Raw genomic sequence first — 13,529 nt, 5'->3', positions numbered from 1 at the left:
ATAGGGGTGACCCAGCGTGATGGGATTATGCCCCAAAGGGATGGGGGTCCCCAAAAGCGCAGGAGTTCCCCAGGGAACGGGGATGCCCTAGGGGGACTGGGAGGTTGTCCTGGAGCTTGGGGGTGTGTGCCCAAAATTTTGGGGGTGCCCCAGAAGAGCATGGGGACGTCCCCAGGGAATAAGAGTGTTCTTGGAGCTGTGGTGATGCCCCAGGGGTATGACGGTGCCCTACAACTGTATGGGTGCCTCCAGGGAACAGAGGTGCCCCAAAAGTGTGGGGTACCCCTAAAACCAACAGGAACCTGAAAGCTGTGGGGATGGGGTTGCTCCAAGGGTTTGGGGTGTCCCAGAGGTATGGGGTGCCCGGAGGGTGCCCAGGGGTGTGGGCTTCCCGCAAAGGCAATACTCCCAAACTCAGGGGAGTAGGGGTGCCCCAGGGTTATGGGGGTGCCAGGGGATGGGGAGTCTCCCCCAAGTCTGCAAGACTGGCATGGTGGTCATGGCTATGCCTGGTGGCACAGCTCAGCTCAGCTCAGCGTGGCACAGCCAGTGTGGGAGGGATACAAGGCTCTGCTCTGGGGGGTCCTGCACAGCATCCCCCAACAGGGGCAAGCCAGCCCCGCAGTGCCCCTGTGCCCCCCAAACCTTGGCACCAACCCCCCACTCCATCAATAGGGAAACTGGGGCACAGAGCCCTGCCCTGCCTTCACCCACCGGCCTGCCTGCCAAAGTCCCCATGGCCCCAGGGGGCCTCTGCTCTCCTGGGGGGGTCTGCAGCACCCAGGGGGGCTCAAAGGGAAGCCCTGCATCCATGGGGGGCCAGGAGACAGGGTGAGGACCCCCTGGCTGGAGACCCTCACAGTGACGTGCCGCAGAGGGGGTGATGCACCCTTGGGTGCGTCCCAGTGTCACCCACTGCCGGGTGGCCTGGGACATCCTGGGGCGGCAGGGTGGCAGGGGTCTGCCGGCTACCCCCCACCCCGGGGAAGACGTCCTGGGGGGGCCAGGAAAGGGTCCCTTCTGGCTGCCACTTCCCCTTCACGCTGGGAGAAGGTTTTGCAACCTCGCTTCCTCCCTGGGTGGCATAAAGCGGGCGGTGGAGCGAAGGGGTGCTGGGAGGTGTACCAACAGCGGGCACAGGTGAGGGACCCTCCGGCTGGCCTGACGGGACCCCTGGGCCTGGTGCTGTCCTGCATCCAACCAAGCTCTGCATTGGAGCCCTTTGGGAGTGACGCTTGGATCCGTCCCGTGTCTGGGTGTTCCCTGGTGAGAACTGGCTTGGGACGGGGAGAAGACCCCGGAACTGACGGGCCAGTGAGGGCAGTGAGTGGTGAGTCCCTGGGGTGTTCCACTGGAGACTGGGGCTTTCCTTGGGTTTTGTTGGCCCCCCAGCACCCGGCTGAGCACCCTCACATGTCAGGCGTGCTGGGCTGGGGGCCAGGGTGGGCTGCTCCGGCTGCCTGAGAGGCTGCCTGGTTGGGGGGTAAGCGGGAGGCAGCAGGGGCACCCAGGGCTGTGCTCAGAGCTCATCTGGGGTGCAAAGCCCCCATGGTCCCCAAGGACATTGGCCATGGGTGCCCTGGGGGGAAAGCGTCCGCTCCTGTTTCCTCGCACAGCAATGAGTTGGGAGGGTGCTTCTCCATGGCATGTCCCTCCTTCCTCCCCAAGGGGAGCCCCAGGGCCACCCCAGTGACCCCCAGCCCTCCCAGGGTTGGGAGGAGAGATGGGGTACTGCTTGTTCCCCCAGCCAGGCAGGCTGTGGGGTACCTGTGGGTGGGGGATACCCAGTACCAGAGGAACTGCTGAGATTTTGGAGTGGGGAGGCAGAAAGAAGCAGCCAAAAATAGACCAACGAGAAGCACTGATGTCTGGCTCTGCCCTGTGCCTGCGGTGGCCCCACTCGGGGGCACCTTCTCTCATTGGCAAAGTCCCCAGATGCAGTCCTCTGGGATGCCGGGGCATCACCACAGGAGCGGGGCCGGTAGAGCCAGGGAGGGATTTTTCTGGGCAGAGGCATCAGCCCAGCTGCAGCAGGGAATCCCCATGGGGCAGAAGGGGAAAGTTGCTCACAGGGAGGGTTTGGGTTCAAATGGGGCCAGCTCAGTACTGGGAACCCCTCACCACTGTAAGGTCTCAGCACCGCCAAGCAGCCCTGGCATCACCAAGTCCTGGAGGGGCTCAGGGGCTCAGAAGCAGGGCAGAGGGGTGAAACTGGAGTGAAACGAGAGTCTGGATCCATACTGGGGGAAGGTTGAAACCCAATGATCATCAGGGAGGCAGGGGTAGAGCAGGGTGTCCTGCATGTGAGGAGACAGGATGAGTGGCTGCCACCTGTCATTTCCCCATTGCGGTTGAGCATGGGGGACATGGGGATGCCTGGCATTGCCCAGCTGAGCAACAGGAAAACCAGACTCGTGAAATATTGCCAAAGCTGCCTGCAAGATGCAGTGCATCTTTCTGACGTGGGGTGAAACCACTCGCACAGGGACAGGACCGGGGAGGGGGAAGAAAGGCATGGAACCACCTTCAGACCTTCCTGAGTGCTGCCTGTCCTGGGCACAGTGACCACAGCCTTGCCACTGGCTGGGGTGGCAGGAGGGGCAGCTCCAAGCAGCGGTGCTTGAGGGGACGGAGATGGAGATGCTGGATCCAGAGGTGCTCAAAGGACTTTGGAGGTGCCTGAGGGACCCTGAGATGCCCAAAGAGCTCATAGACTTTTGAAGGACCCACAGAAACCAGGGGGACCCAGGGATGCTGGAGGGGCCAGGTGTCTCCTGGAGGGACGTGATGCTGCATTGATGGGGGAGCCCCCAACCTGAGAAGAGGTGGTTGGTCTGTGGGGGAACCCCTTCCTCCATGGGGGACAGGGAAGAGACAGAGCTGGGGTGAAGTGGAGCAGACTGAGGGGTGTTGGGGATGTTGTATAAGGGGACATACAAGGGACAGTGTCCACCTGCAGCACTGCCCATTACCTGGCACAGCATGGATATAGTGGAGCAATGGAAGGGGGCTGCCCACTGGCTAGGAGGGGACCTGGGGGCAAAGGAGATGCCAGGGGACCCAGAGACACTGTCACCCCTGGCCCACCCTACCCTCCCACCCCACACTCATGCTGCTTTGTGCTCCACAGGCAAAATGGAGTCCTTCTCCTTCAATGGGGATTTCTCCAACTTCTTTTCCAACTACACCTATGACTACAGCACAGCCATGCCTGATACCGCTATCTCCTCCGCCCCATGCCGGCCTGACAGCTCCTTCCTCAACAAGTACCTGGTGGTGGTGATCTACTGCCTTGTCTTCATCCTCAGTGTAGTGGGGAATGGGTTGGTGGTGCTGGTGGTGACTTCCAGTCACACCAACCGCTCCGTCACTGACGTCTACCTGCTCAACCTGGCCGTGGCCGACCTGCTCTTTGCCCTCAGCCTGCCACTCTGGGCCGCCTACAGAGCCCATGAGTGGGTCTTTGGCACGGTGATGTGCAAAGCTGTCTCCCTGCTGCAGGAGGCCAACTTCTATAGTGGCATCCTGCTGCTGGCCTGCATCAGCGTGGACCGCTACCTGGCCATCGTCTACGCCACCCGGGCCGCCACTGAGAAGAGGCACTGGGTGAAGTTTGTCTGCTTGGGCATCTGGGTCTTCTCTGTGCTGCTCTCCCTGCCTGTGCTGCTCTTCCGTGAGGCTTTCCCTTCACCCAGCAATGGCACCGTGTGCTATGAGCGCATTGGTGGCGAGGACACAGCCAAGTGGCGGGTGGTGCTGCGGATCCTGCCACAGACCTTTGGCTTCGCCCTGCCCCTCCTGGTGATGCTCTTCTGCTATGGCGTCACCATCCACACCCTCCTACAGACCAAAAATTCCCAGAAGCAGCGGGCCATGAAGGTAATCTTTGCCGTGGTGCTGGTCTTCCTCATCTGCTGGCTGCCCTACAACATCACATTGGTGAGCGACACCCTCATGAGGACGCGGGCCATTGCTGAGACCTGCGAGAGGAGGAATCGCATTGACACGGCCCTCTCTGTCACGCAGGTCCTGGGCTTTGCCCACAGCTGCATCAACCCCATTATTTATGCCTTCATTGGGCAGAAGTTTCGCAACAGCTTCCTCAAGATCCTGGCACAGCGTGGGCTCATCAGCAGGGATGCTGTGGCCCGCTACGGCCGTGCCTCCTACACCTCCACCTCCGGCAACACCTCCACCACCCTCTAAGCCCTGCTGGGACCTGACCCTCACAGCTTCCAGCAGGTCCCAGCACCTCACACAGCCTAGCATCCTCACCCAGTCCCCTGGGATGCAGGTGACGATGCCATGAGGATGGGCAGGGCCCCCACTGGATGCTGAGCCCTGACTGGAAGGGGGCTTGGCCGGTGAGGGGGTAGGACCCCTTTGCCAGGGGAGCGATGCCAAGCACCGCCCACCCTCCCTGCTCTTTGGGACAGAGCCCGTGACTTTGGGGACCCTGCGACCCTGCTGAGGGGATGGTGTTCGTGGCCGACAGCCATCAGGCAATAAAGCAGTTGGTGGGGTGGTCACCCAGGTCTGTCTCCTCTTTGCCACAGGGAAGGATATGGCAGGATAGGGCCAGGGCACGTCTCCAGGGATGATGGGTCCTGGGCTCCCCACCTCAGTGCCAAAGCAACAGTGCCAGCTGAGCCCGGCGAGGTGTGGGTAACCCCTCTTCCAGGCCAGGGAAGGGCTGTTGCCGAAAAGGCTGTTGCAGAGGGTTTGGCATCCTGTGTGTCCCCAGAGGGGACCCAAACCCAGGTCTGACTCCCTGCAGCTGCCCGGCCAAGTCCTGGCACTTCCCTGGTGTCTCTGTGCCATGTCTGTCCCACCTGGGGACAAAGCCACCCCCTTCCCAACCCCAATCCAAGCTCCAGTGGAGCAAATCACTGCAAGATCCCTGGATAGCCCCTCGCTGACACCAAACCAGCCCTGTGACCTCTGCCTGAAGGGTGCCAGCAACCAGGGCACCCCCTGCCCCGCCCTGGTGCTGTAGTGCCAGGACATCATTGTGCAAAGGGATGGGAACCTGTCCCTTACACAACTGGGACGTTTCCGCCCCAGCTTGGGCAACCGGCGCTGGCACCGGAGTGGGGCAGAGGGACTGAAGAGGGGGCTGGGACCCTGCTGGGGTCCCTCCTGCCACCCTGTGTGCCAGGCGTTGGGGTGCCTGCCCCAGCGCACCCAAGAACTTTTCTATGAAGATCCTGTATTGCTTCTCCATCCCTCCTGATCAGGGCTCCTGGGGGTCCTTAACTGCGTGGGTCGTCGGTGCCAGTCATGGGCTGGCTCATGGGTGGGCATGGGGGTCCCCCAGCACCCAGGCAGGGAGCCCTGGGGACTCAGTGCTGGACAGGGTCAGCAGGGGTCCTGGGCAGGGACAGCCCATCACCTTTGCATCTGGGAAACCTCTTGCTCAAGAGGTTCCTTGCAGCCTGGCAGGAAGCTGGGGCTGTTGGCCAAGAGCCGTCTCCCCTGCCCACTGCTGCCTCCCTACTGTGGGACAGGGCAGACGGTGGCTCAGCCTGGCTGCAGCTGGGGACGGTTTCTCCCAGGAGGGCTCAGACACCCCCACACCAGCATCCCCCCACCCCACACCCACCCTGGGGGTCAATCCGGCGACAACTGATAGACAACGCAGGAGTCACAAGGGTAGCAGGAGCAGGTTGTTTTCCTCTCCATGGACCAGCCACAGGAAAGACACATCTCAAACCTGAAATGTTGGGCAGCAGGACCTGCCTGCAGGCCCCGGACACCTGGGTCCCCGGTAAGTCTGAGAGGAGGCAGCCAGGGCAGGGGGTGTTCCAGACATGGTGTGAGGGCTGTGGTCCCAGCTCACGTAGACTGTGTGTGCCTTTGCTGGTAGCAAAGCAGGCAGCAGCGGCCCTGCTTGCCCACGTCCACAGAGCACGCATGGCACACCTTGCCCTGGCACAGCCTGCCAAGAGAACAGGCAGTGAGAGCTGTGCTATCCTGGTGCCACCCTCAGTGCCCCCCCATAGCCCACCTGCAGTTGTACCGCCGGGAGAGCAGGCGGAAATCCTTGTGGCAGCGGGCGCACAGCCCTGCATCGCGAGTCGCTGGGCTGGGCACTGGGGCATCGATGCCCTCCGTCTTCTGCCACAGGGCATCCTTCTCCCTGCGGGAGGGGACAGGTCAGCCACGGCAGGAGTGTGCCTGGTGGGAGGGAGCATGCCCTGGCAACCAGGAGCCAAGGTGGGCACCCAAGTCTTTCCCTGGGTCTCCTGAGGTGGCAAGCAGGATTCGTCTGGGCTCTGGTGCCCTCCTCTGGGCAAAGAGGTTTGACACCCCCCCTGCCATCACGCGTGGCCCAGCACTGGTGGGGTCCCCGGGGCTCTCACCGCAGCAGCTCCAGCAGCCGCCCCTTCATGTCGCGGATGAGCTCCTGCTGCCGTGCCTGCTCGGCGCCGCGTGTGGCCTCCCGCTCCAGGGCCTCCCGCTGTGCCCGCTGCAGCGCCAATGCCCAGCGCTCGCCATCCTGCCGGGCCCTGGTGCAGGGCAGTGGGGAAATGGTCCCCCTGTTCCTCAGCTGGCCGCCTCTCCAACCCTCCCCCCCTCCTTCTCTCCCTCCTTCCCTCTACCTGCTGCCCATCCATCCCCAAGCTGGCTCCTCATCCCCACAGCCACTTTGCCATCTCCCGGGCCAGCCATGCATCCATTTCCCAGCTATTCATCTGTCCTTGCCCACACTCATCCCTCTGTGCTTCTGCCCATCATCCATCCATCCATCTACTCACTCCAAATTCATCCCTCCATTCCTCCATCCAGTTCTCCCAAATTCATCCCGCCATCCACATACTCCGCCTAAATTCATTCTTCCACCCCTCTTCCCACCCACCTCTCCACCTATCTATCAGTCCCCAAATTGATGCCTACCTCCAGCCCTCCCTCCCCAAATCCTTCCCTCCTTCCCCTGACCCATCCCCAGGTGCTGCTCCCCTGGGTCCTAATGGGGCATCATGGGGGGGTCCCAGGGGAAACCCTGTGGTGGGTGGAGGTGGGGGGGGACCCACTGTGGGGTGGGTAATGGTGGGAATGGGGATTCCTGGCTGACCTGCCAAGCTGCTCCTGCAGCCGTGCTACCTCCTGCCGCTGGGCCTGGAGCTGCTGCCGGCTCTGCTGGGCTTCCTCCTGTGCTGTGGTGGCCAGGGTGGCCAGGTGCTGTGGGAGAGTAGGGGCTCAGCCCTGGCCCCCTAACACTACCCCCGCCATGGGGTCCCCTTGGGCTTGCCCATACCATGGCCATGCTGGCAGCTGTGCTGGGCTCCCCCTCCGCCTGGGCATCCAGCAGGTGATCCTGGGGGCCGCGGGCGAGCACCAGTGCCCGCCGCAGCACCTCCTCCACAGCAGACACCTGGTCCAGGGCACCACAGTCCTCCAGTGCGTCTGTCTGTCCCGCCGTCAGTGCCGCCTGGCAGTCCCGCAGGCGTGAGGCCAGTGCCGCAGCCTCTGCCAGCGCCCCAGCCAGCCGGGCACCCCGCTCCTCCGCCACCTCCCGCCAGCCCCGCGCCTCCTCCTGCGCCCACGACAGCGCCCCTGGGTCCCCCGCTGCCACTGCCGCTGCCAGCGCCTGCCCTAGGAAGATGTTGGTCTCCTGCAGCGCCTCAGCCTCACGCGCCCGCAGCTGGGCCCACTGGGCGCTGGCCTCCTCCCGCCGCCGGTGCCGCCGCTCCTCCCGTGCGAGCCGGGCTGCCAGCGCCCGCGACGCTGCCTCCCGCTGCCGCAGCTCGGCCCGCAGCTGGGACACCAGTGCCTGCAGGGATGCCTCTGTCTCGCCTGGCTCTCTAGGCATAGGTGGCGGGGAGCCTGGCATGCACTCCATGTTGGGTTGCAGGGACATGTCAGGCTCCCTGTCACCATCGGGCTGGGGTGCTTTGCCAGCGCTGTGTACATCCTCCAGCTCCTCCACATCCACACCTTCCAACTCCTTCTCATTCTTCTTCTTCCCCTCATCCTCCTCCAACTCCTCCTTATCCTCCTCTTCAACATCCTTCTCTACCTCCACATCCTCCTCCACATCTACCTCCAAATCCTCCACCTCCGAATCCAACTCATCCTCCTCATCCTCATCCTCCGCCATCTCCTTTTCATCCTCCTCTTCCACATCCTTCTTCACCTCCATATCCGTCTCCTCCACCACTACACCCCCTGCCTGCAGGGCAGTCAAGGTGGGTGGGTATGGGCAGGTTGGCACTCTGTGGGATGCTGTGGTGGAGCAGGCAATGCCATCGAGCCATCCATGTGCCCCAGTGCCAGTATCGTCTGTCTGCAGGGCTGTCTTTCCCAGGCTGTTCCCAGCCACACGACTGGACCGTACCAGTGTCCTAGAGGGGAAATGGGGCTCAGGGCCACCAGGTCACCCCCAGGGTGAGCCAGGCACTGCCACCCTCCTGCAGGGGATGGAGGCGGCAGCAGGGCTGGTGGCAACTGGTGACAGGGGACCAGGGAGGCTAGTGCCATCAGCCAGAAAACCTGCAGAGCAAGTGGCAGCCAGAGACCCCCATGGCGGTGGCAGGGGAGAATTAGGGGCTCTGTGTGTGCTTGTGGCAGTGCATGCACATGACTGTGCAAGCAACAGAGCAGGCACGAGTATGCCGGAGTGGCTGTGTCCACAAGTGCCCCCCTACAACTGTGCCTGGGGGCAAGGGTGTGCATGCACATGCATGTGTCCCCATGTCTCAGGTGTCACAGTGTTGCAGCAGACCTGTGTCTGAGCATGTGCTTGGCAGAAGATGGCGGGGTGTGTGTGTGCACGCATGTGTGGCATGTTTGTGAGTGCGGGCATGGTGTGCACGCCAGCATGGGTGTCTGTGCCAGCCTGGGGCCACAAAGAGAGATGTGGCACAGCTGGGGCACCACATGGGGTCTGGGGTGGCAAGGGGATGCTTGTGTGCTGCTCTGCGATGCTGAGCCCCAGGTACCCCTGATGCCCTTGATGGCCCTGGTGCCCCTGATGCCCCCAGTACCCCCACGTTCCCAGGCTCACTCAGAGAACATGGGCCAGGCAATGTCCAGGTCAGCCCTGCGCAGGGCCAGGTGGAAGGTGACACCATCCAGCTCGTAGAGGCTGCCCAGGATCTCTGCCCGGTGCTGGGGGCTCAGGAAGGGGCTGCGGGCGTAGTACCACTCGCTGCAAACACAAAGTGAGCTCATGCATCCCTCTATGCTCAGGTGGGCACCCGTGCCTGCAGCACCCTTATCCACCATCTGCTGCAGGCTGCTGCCCGCCCTGGCTGTGCCCCCCCCCACCCCTGAGCATCCCATCCCCATGCCCCCTGCTCTCACCGGAGGCTCTCAGGGTCGAGGAGGCAGAGCTGGAGGGACTCTGCCAACTGCTGGTGCACCAGGCAGTACCGCAGGAAGGCTCGGCCCCTGCCCACAGGGGTCTTCAGCTGGGGAGAGAGGATTATCCAGCTGTGCCACACCACTCTGTCCCCTCTGCCTCCCCGCCAGCCCATGCAGGGGGAGGGAGTCCTCAGGGCCAAGGCTGGGGGCAGTGGGATCCCCAGAGGGGAGAAAACCATTTATAATGCCAGTGGGCTAAGCCTTGGAGCCCAGGTGAGTGTGTGCCTGTGCACAAGTGCATGTGCACCCACAAAGAACAAGCACATGCGTGTGTGTATGCATGAGCCCTCAGGCACCCTACCAGCCCATTCCCACCTTGTCCAGGGAGGTGACAAAGCGAACACCCTCATGCTCCTGCCGCCGCCGTGCCAGGCCCTGGCACAAGAAGTCCCAATAGTCCTTGCGCTGCCCGAAGAAGCTCCTCTTCTCCTTGAGATCGAACTGGTGGAGACACAAGCTTGGGCTTGCTCATGTGGGGGTGTCCCCTGTCCCCTCTAGCCTGTCCACTGTGGGGCTGGGGTCCAGCCATCTCCCCCGGCAGGGTGGGCCCTGGTGTCCCCTCTTCATTGGCTCTGTGTCTCCATTTCCCTTGTGCAGCATGTGCAACTACACATGCGGACATGGGTGAGCTGGTGCGGATGAGGATGCCCAGGGCTGGACAATACCAGCTGGGGGTCATCCCACCCCCCAGAATGGCTGGTGTGGGGTCCCTCTGCTCTCAGCAGCACCCCAGGGGAAACTGAGGGAGCTGAGGGGGCGGTGGAGTGGCCATACCTGGAGGAGGAACTCCAGCTGGGCACAGAGGCTGTGTAGCTCCCGGCTCCCATCTGTCACTGGCAAGTTCTGCTCCCGGTAGCTGTGGTTCAGCTCAGCCACGGTCTCTGTGGGACAGCAGGGCTGAGCTGGCATGGTCCTGCCCAGGCAGCAGGAACCCTGCCCCATCCCATCCCTCCTCCTCACCACCTCCCGGCTCCCGGGGATTTCTGCTGGTGAGTGAAAGAGGAACCTACCCTGGGATGAAAAGGGGGAGCAGGGGGAGTGAGGGGCACAGGTACCCGCTGGGCACTGCTGGTCCCCTGGGGCTGGCAGTGAGGATGGGAGCAGTTGTGGGAGTGGGAGCGTTGACACTCTGGAGCACCCCTAGTAGCAGTGACACCCCCCATGGCCGATGGGCTGGGTGCGATGAGGGACCTGGCATGGCCAGGGTGAGATGTGCCATGCAGGGGACATGCTGGCAAGGGACAGGCTGGCACACTTACTCTGCAGGTCCTTGATGACACGGTTAAGCTCTCCATCCCCTGCCATGGCTGTCACCTGGGGGTCTGTGAAGGCAGGGGCAGTGATGAGAGGTGCCATGCTGGCACTCACCTGGCATCCCCAAACTCTCTTCCCCAAGGAGAGGGTCTGCCCCCCAGGCTTCACCCCGGAGCTGCCTGCTGTTAAGGTAAGAGTGGATGGGCTCAGGCACCCCCTTTCCTTGCCCATGTCCCCCCACGACATGGGATATAGGGTAGGCAAAGGTGCCCCATCCCACACCCACTTAGTTGTCCATGTGAACTGTCCCAAAATGCCACCAGGCTCTGCACCCACGCCGTGCCCAGCCTCTTCCCCCATTCCTTGGTGGGCTCCTGGAGCTGAGCCCCCCCACCCCAGTGTGTCCCTGTCCTCGTCTCTGTCCCCATCCCCCAGGATTCAGGATGTGGCTTTGGCACAGGGGAAACGCTGCCTTTGCTTCTGCTCTCGCTTCCCTCACTCACGTCACGAACAGTGTGGGGGGCCCCCAAGGGGGTGGGGAAAGGGGGCACACAGCCCCTGACATGCAGCCCCCCCAACTGATCTCCCCCCTGGGCAGCACCCCCTGGCACAGCATGCTGCCTGCAGGGCTGGCGTGGGGTTTGGGGAGTTGTGGGCATTGGATGGGGGGCACAGCGCAGCAAGGATGTTTTGGGGGAGTGCCGGGTGGCACCCTGGGGAGAAGATGAGGGACAGTGCCCATGGAGGTGGCAGGTCTTGGGCTTGTCACCGTGGGTGGTGGCTGGGCACAGGTCTGGGGGAGCACATGTGTGCGCATGGGGGTGTGCATGGCAGGGTGTGTGTGCGCTCACAGGGGTGTGTGTGCACGAACATGCCCAAGTCTGTGAGAGTTCCCGGTGCTCCCTGCTGCAGTGGGGCGGCACAGCCGGCAGGGCAGGACATGGGACTCCGGATGCCTGGGTTCCTGTCCCAGAGCCCTTGGGTGACCTTGGACAAGATGTTTTCCTGCCTGCCCACCCTGCCCAGGAACAGAAGCCCCTTACCTGTGGCTGGAGAGCTGTGGTGTGCCCCGAGGTGCTTGCTGGGTGCTCAGGGGATGCTGGTGTGTCCCTCTGCCCACGCTGTGCCGGTCTGCTTCTCCTTTTGTACCTTGGCCAGGAGGAAGTGTGGGAGGTTGGGAGGGCTCAAGGGGTCACCCCTGCTCACCCCACACCACATCAGTCACTGCAGCTTGATCCCCTGGCACCTGGCTCCCTGGTTTAGGTGATGCAAGTTTTGGGGAGGGGGTCAGTGACGGGTCCCCCTGTGCAGCCCCTGCCGAGGGGGGAAGGACAGTGCCATGCCTGGGGGACGGACGGACTCTGTTGCCCTCCCATGGGAACGGGGCTTGGGATGCCTTGAGGGAACCCCCTGCAGTTTTTAGGGAGGGGGATCCATACCCAGCTAGCAGTAGCAGCCTCTGTCACAAACCCCCACCTCCCATGCACAACAGCACCCGGGGGGCAACAGTCCCTGTGCACAGAGACCCCCCCAGGAGCTGCAGCCCACCACAGCAAGGCCCACAGTCCCGCCCGGACATCTGCTCCCCATATGGGGGGTGTGCCCAGAGCCGGGGTGCAAACTCTTCCTGGGGCACCCTGGACAAGGCCCTCCCCTTCCCTATCTGTGCATGGGGGGGCCCCAAGCCCGGCAGCGCCCCCTGGCCACCGCGCCCGTTCCCCTTTGCCATGCCAGTCCTGCCCTGCGGGATCCTTCTGGGGTGGGGGATAAATCCCCTGGGGGGGGCCGGGGGCAATGCCAGCTCACCCCCCTCCCAGTGCCAGGATTGGGACCCGCTGCCATCCTGCTCCCCACCACCATCTGGCTCGGGGGATGCCCCCAGGGGTGCCTAGCTGTCCCCACACCCTGTCCCCTGCTGCGCTCGCCCTTGTCTGCCCCCGACCTGATGCCCCTACCTGTGCCACCTGGGGGGGTCTGGGGGATACCCGCTGCCCCCGGGGCCAGGCTTCAGCTCGGCACCAAAGCGAAAGCAGGAAGTGATGCTGAGCGGGAGTCTGGGCTTCCCTGCGCCCTCCTGGCTCCTGGGGAGGGGTGGGTGTTGGGTCGTGGGGTGCCATCAAGCAGCTGGGGGGCGTGGGAGAGCTGGTGACAGTGCTCAGGGTGAACCCCAGCTTCTCCAGCACCCTCTTGCCCCCTTCCACCCCGCAGTGCACGGCCTTGTGGGCACGGAGCACAGCACCCCACATCAGATGAGGGAGAGAGACAGGGTGTTGAGGGGGTGGCGGAACATCACCACACTGTGCCAGGAGGGATGCATGAGTGTGCAAGTGTGTGCATGTGTGTGTGTGTGCACGGCTATAGAGGTGCATGTGTAGATGCAGGCCATATAGGTGTGGCAGGCATGGGTGCGGGGCTGAGAGGGCACCCGTGTGGGCATGCACACACATGCACATGCCTGCAGCTGCATCCACCCACTAACATCGCCCACCCCATGCCAACCACCCTGCAGGCAGGACCCCAACACCCGCATGGCGCCTGTGCCCCAGCCCTGGCAGCAGAGCCACCTGTCCCTGCCCCAGCCAAGGGCGAGGAGGGGTGACTGGGAGGGCTGGCGGTGGGGGAGAAGATGCCCGCCCATCCTTGGCGCGGGTGCAATTCAATTAACGAGGCCTGGCCCACGTTCAGCACAGCCAATAAAGCTAATGGCCCCGCACAGGCTGCGGGGGGGGGGGGGGGGGCCTGGGGGCCATCTGCTAATTAAATGCGGGTGAGGGATGGTGGAGCCAGTGGTGATGTCACCTCCCTGGTGCTCGCAGTGGGGGGACCATACCAGGGCACCCCCTGCCCACCAGCCCTCTTGTCAGCCCGAGGGTGCCAGGCAGGGCTATGTGGGACAGCTGTTAATTGTG

The 13,529-nt window shown here is 63.4% G+C and overlaps 2 protein-coding genes across 2 annotated transcripts; one reads left to right on the top strand and one right to left on the bottom strand.

The window, feature by feature from the left end:
- The first annotated feature begins 675 nt into the window (after window positions 1-675).
- Window positions 676-4,528, top strand: LOC142057329 (C-X-C chemokine receptor type 2-like). Its single transcript, XM_075093151.1, has 2 exons — window positions 676-1,330; window positions 3,131-4,528. Exon 2 carries the CDS (start codon window positions 3,136-3,138, stop codon window positions 4,204-4,206), a length of 1,071 nt encoding a protein of 356 aa, XP_074949252.1. The 5' UTR covers window positions 676-1,330; window positions 3,131-3,135; the 3' UTR covers window positions 4,207-4,528.
- Window positions 4,529-5,752: 1,224 nt separating this feature from the next.
- Window positions 5,753-12,212, bottom strand: RUFY4 (RUN and FYVE domain containing 4). Its single transcript, XM_075092554.1, has 12 exons — window positions 12,060-12,212; window positions 11,664-11,769; window positions 10,626-10,688; window positions 10,141-10,247; window positions 9,682-9,807; window positions 9,307-9,413; window positions 9,008-9,151; window positions 7,259-8,345; window positions 7,076-7,182; window positions 6,363-6,509; window positions 6,008-6,139; window positions 5,753-5,938 (listed from the first exon to the last, which is right to left on the bottom strand). The coding sequence occupies exons 3-12, from the start codon at window positions 10,669-10,671 to the stop codon at window positions 5,836-5,838; spliced, it is 2,106 nt and encodes a 701-aa protein (XP_074948655.1). The 5' UTR covers window positions 10,672-10,688; window positions 11,664-11,769; window positions 12,060-12,212; the 3' UTR covers window positions 5,753-5,835.
- Window positions 12,213-13,529: the final 1,317 nt, after the last annotated feature.

Source organism: Phalacrocorax aristotelis, chromosome 5 (genome assembly GCF_949628215.1).
Source record: "Phalacrocorax aristotelis chromosome 5, bGulAri2.1, whole genome shotgun sequence".
In the NCBI taxonomy this organism is placed as follows: domain Eukaryota; kingdom Metazoa; phylum Chordata; class Aves; order Suliformes; family Phalacrocoracidae; genus Phalacrocorax; species Phalacrocorax aristotelis.
The sequence above is the reverse complement of the archived record's forward strand: the minus strand, read 5'-3'. Positions and strand labels throughout refer to the sequence as shown.

Excerpts from the sequence above, each read along its gene's own strand:
- RUFY4 (XM_075092554.1), bottom strand. The coding sequence starts at position 10,671 with ATGGCAGGGGATGGAGAGCTTAACCGTGTCATCAAGGACCTGCAGA. Across the intron at positions 8,346-9,007 it reads GCCTGGCCCATGTTCTCTGA|GACACTGGTACGGTCCAGTC; the intron begins GTGAGCCTGGGA and ends TTTCCCCTCTAG. Across the intron at positions 5,939-6,007 it reads TCCCGGCGGTACAACTGCAG|GCTGTGCCAGGGCAAGGTGT; the intron begins GTGGGCTATGGG and ends TTCTCTTGGCAG.
- LOC142057329 (XM_075093151.1), top strand. The coding sequence starts at position 3,136 with ATGGAGTCCTTCTCCTTCAATGGGGATTTCTCCAACTTCTTTTCCAAC.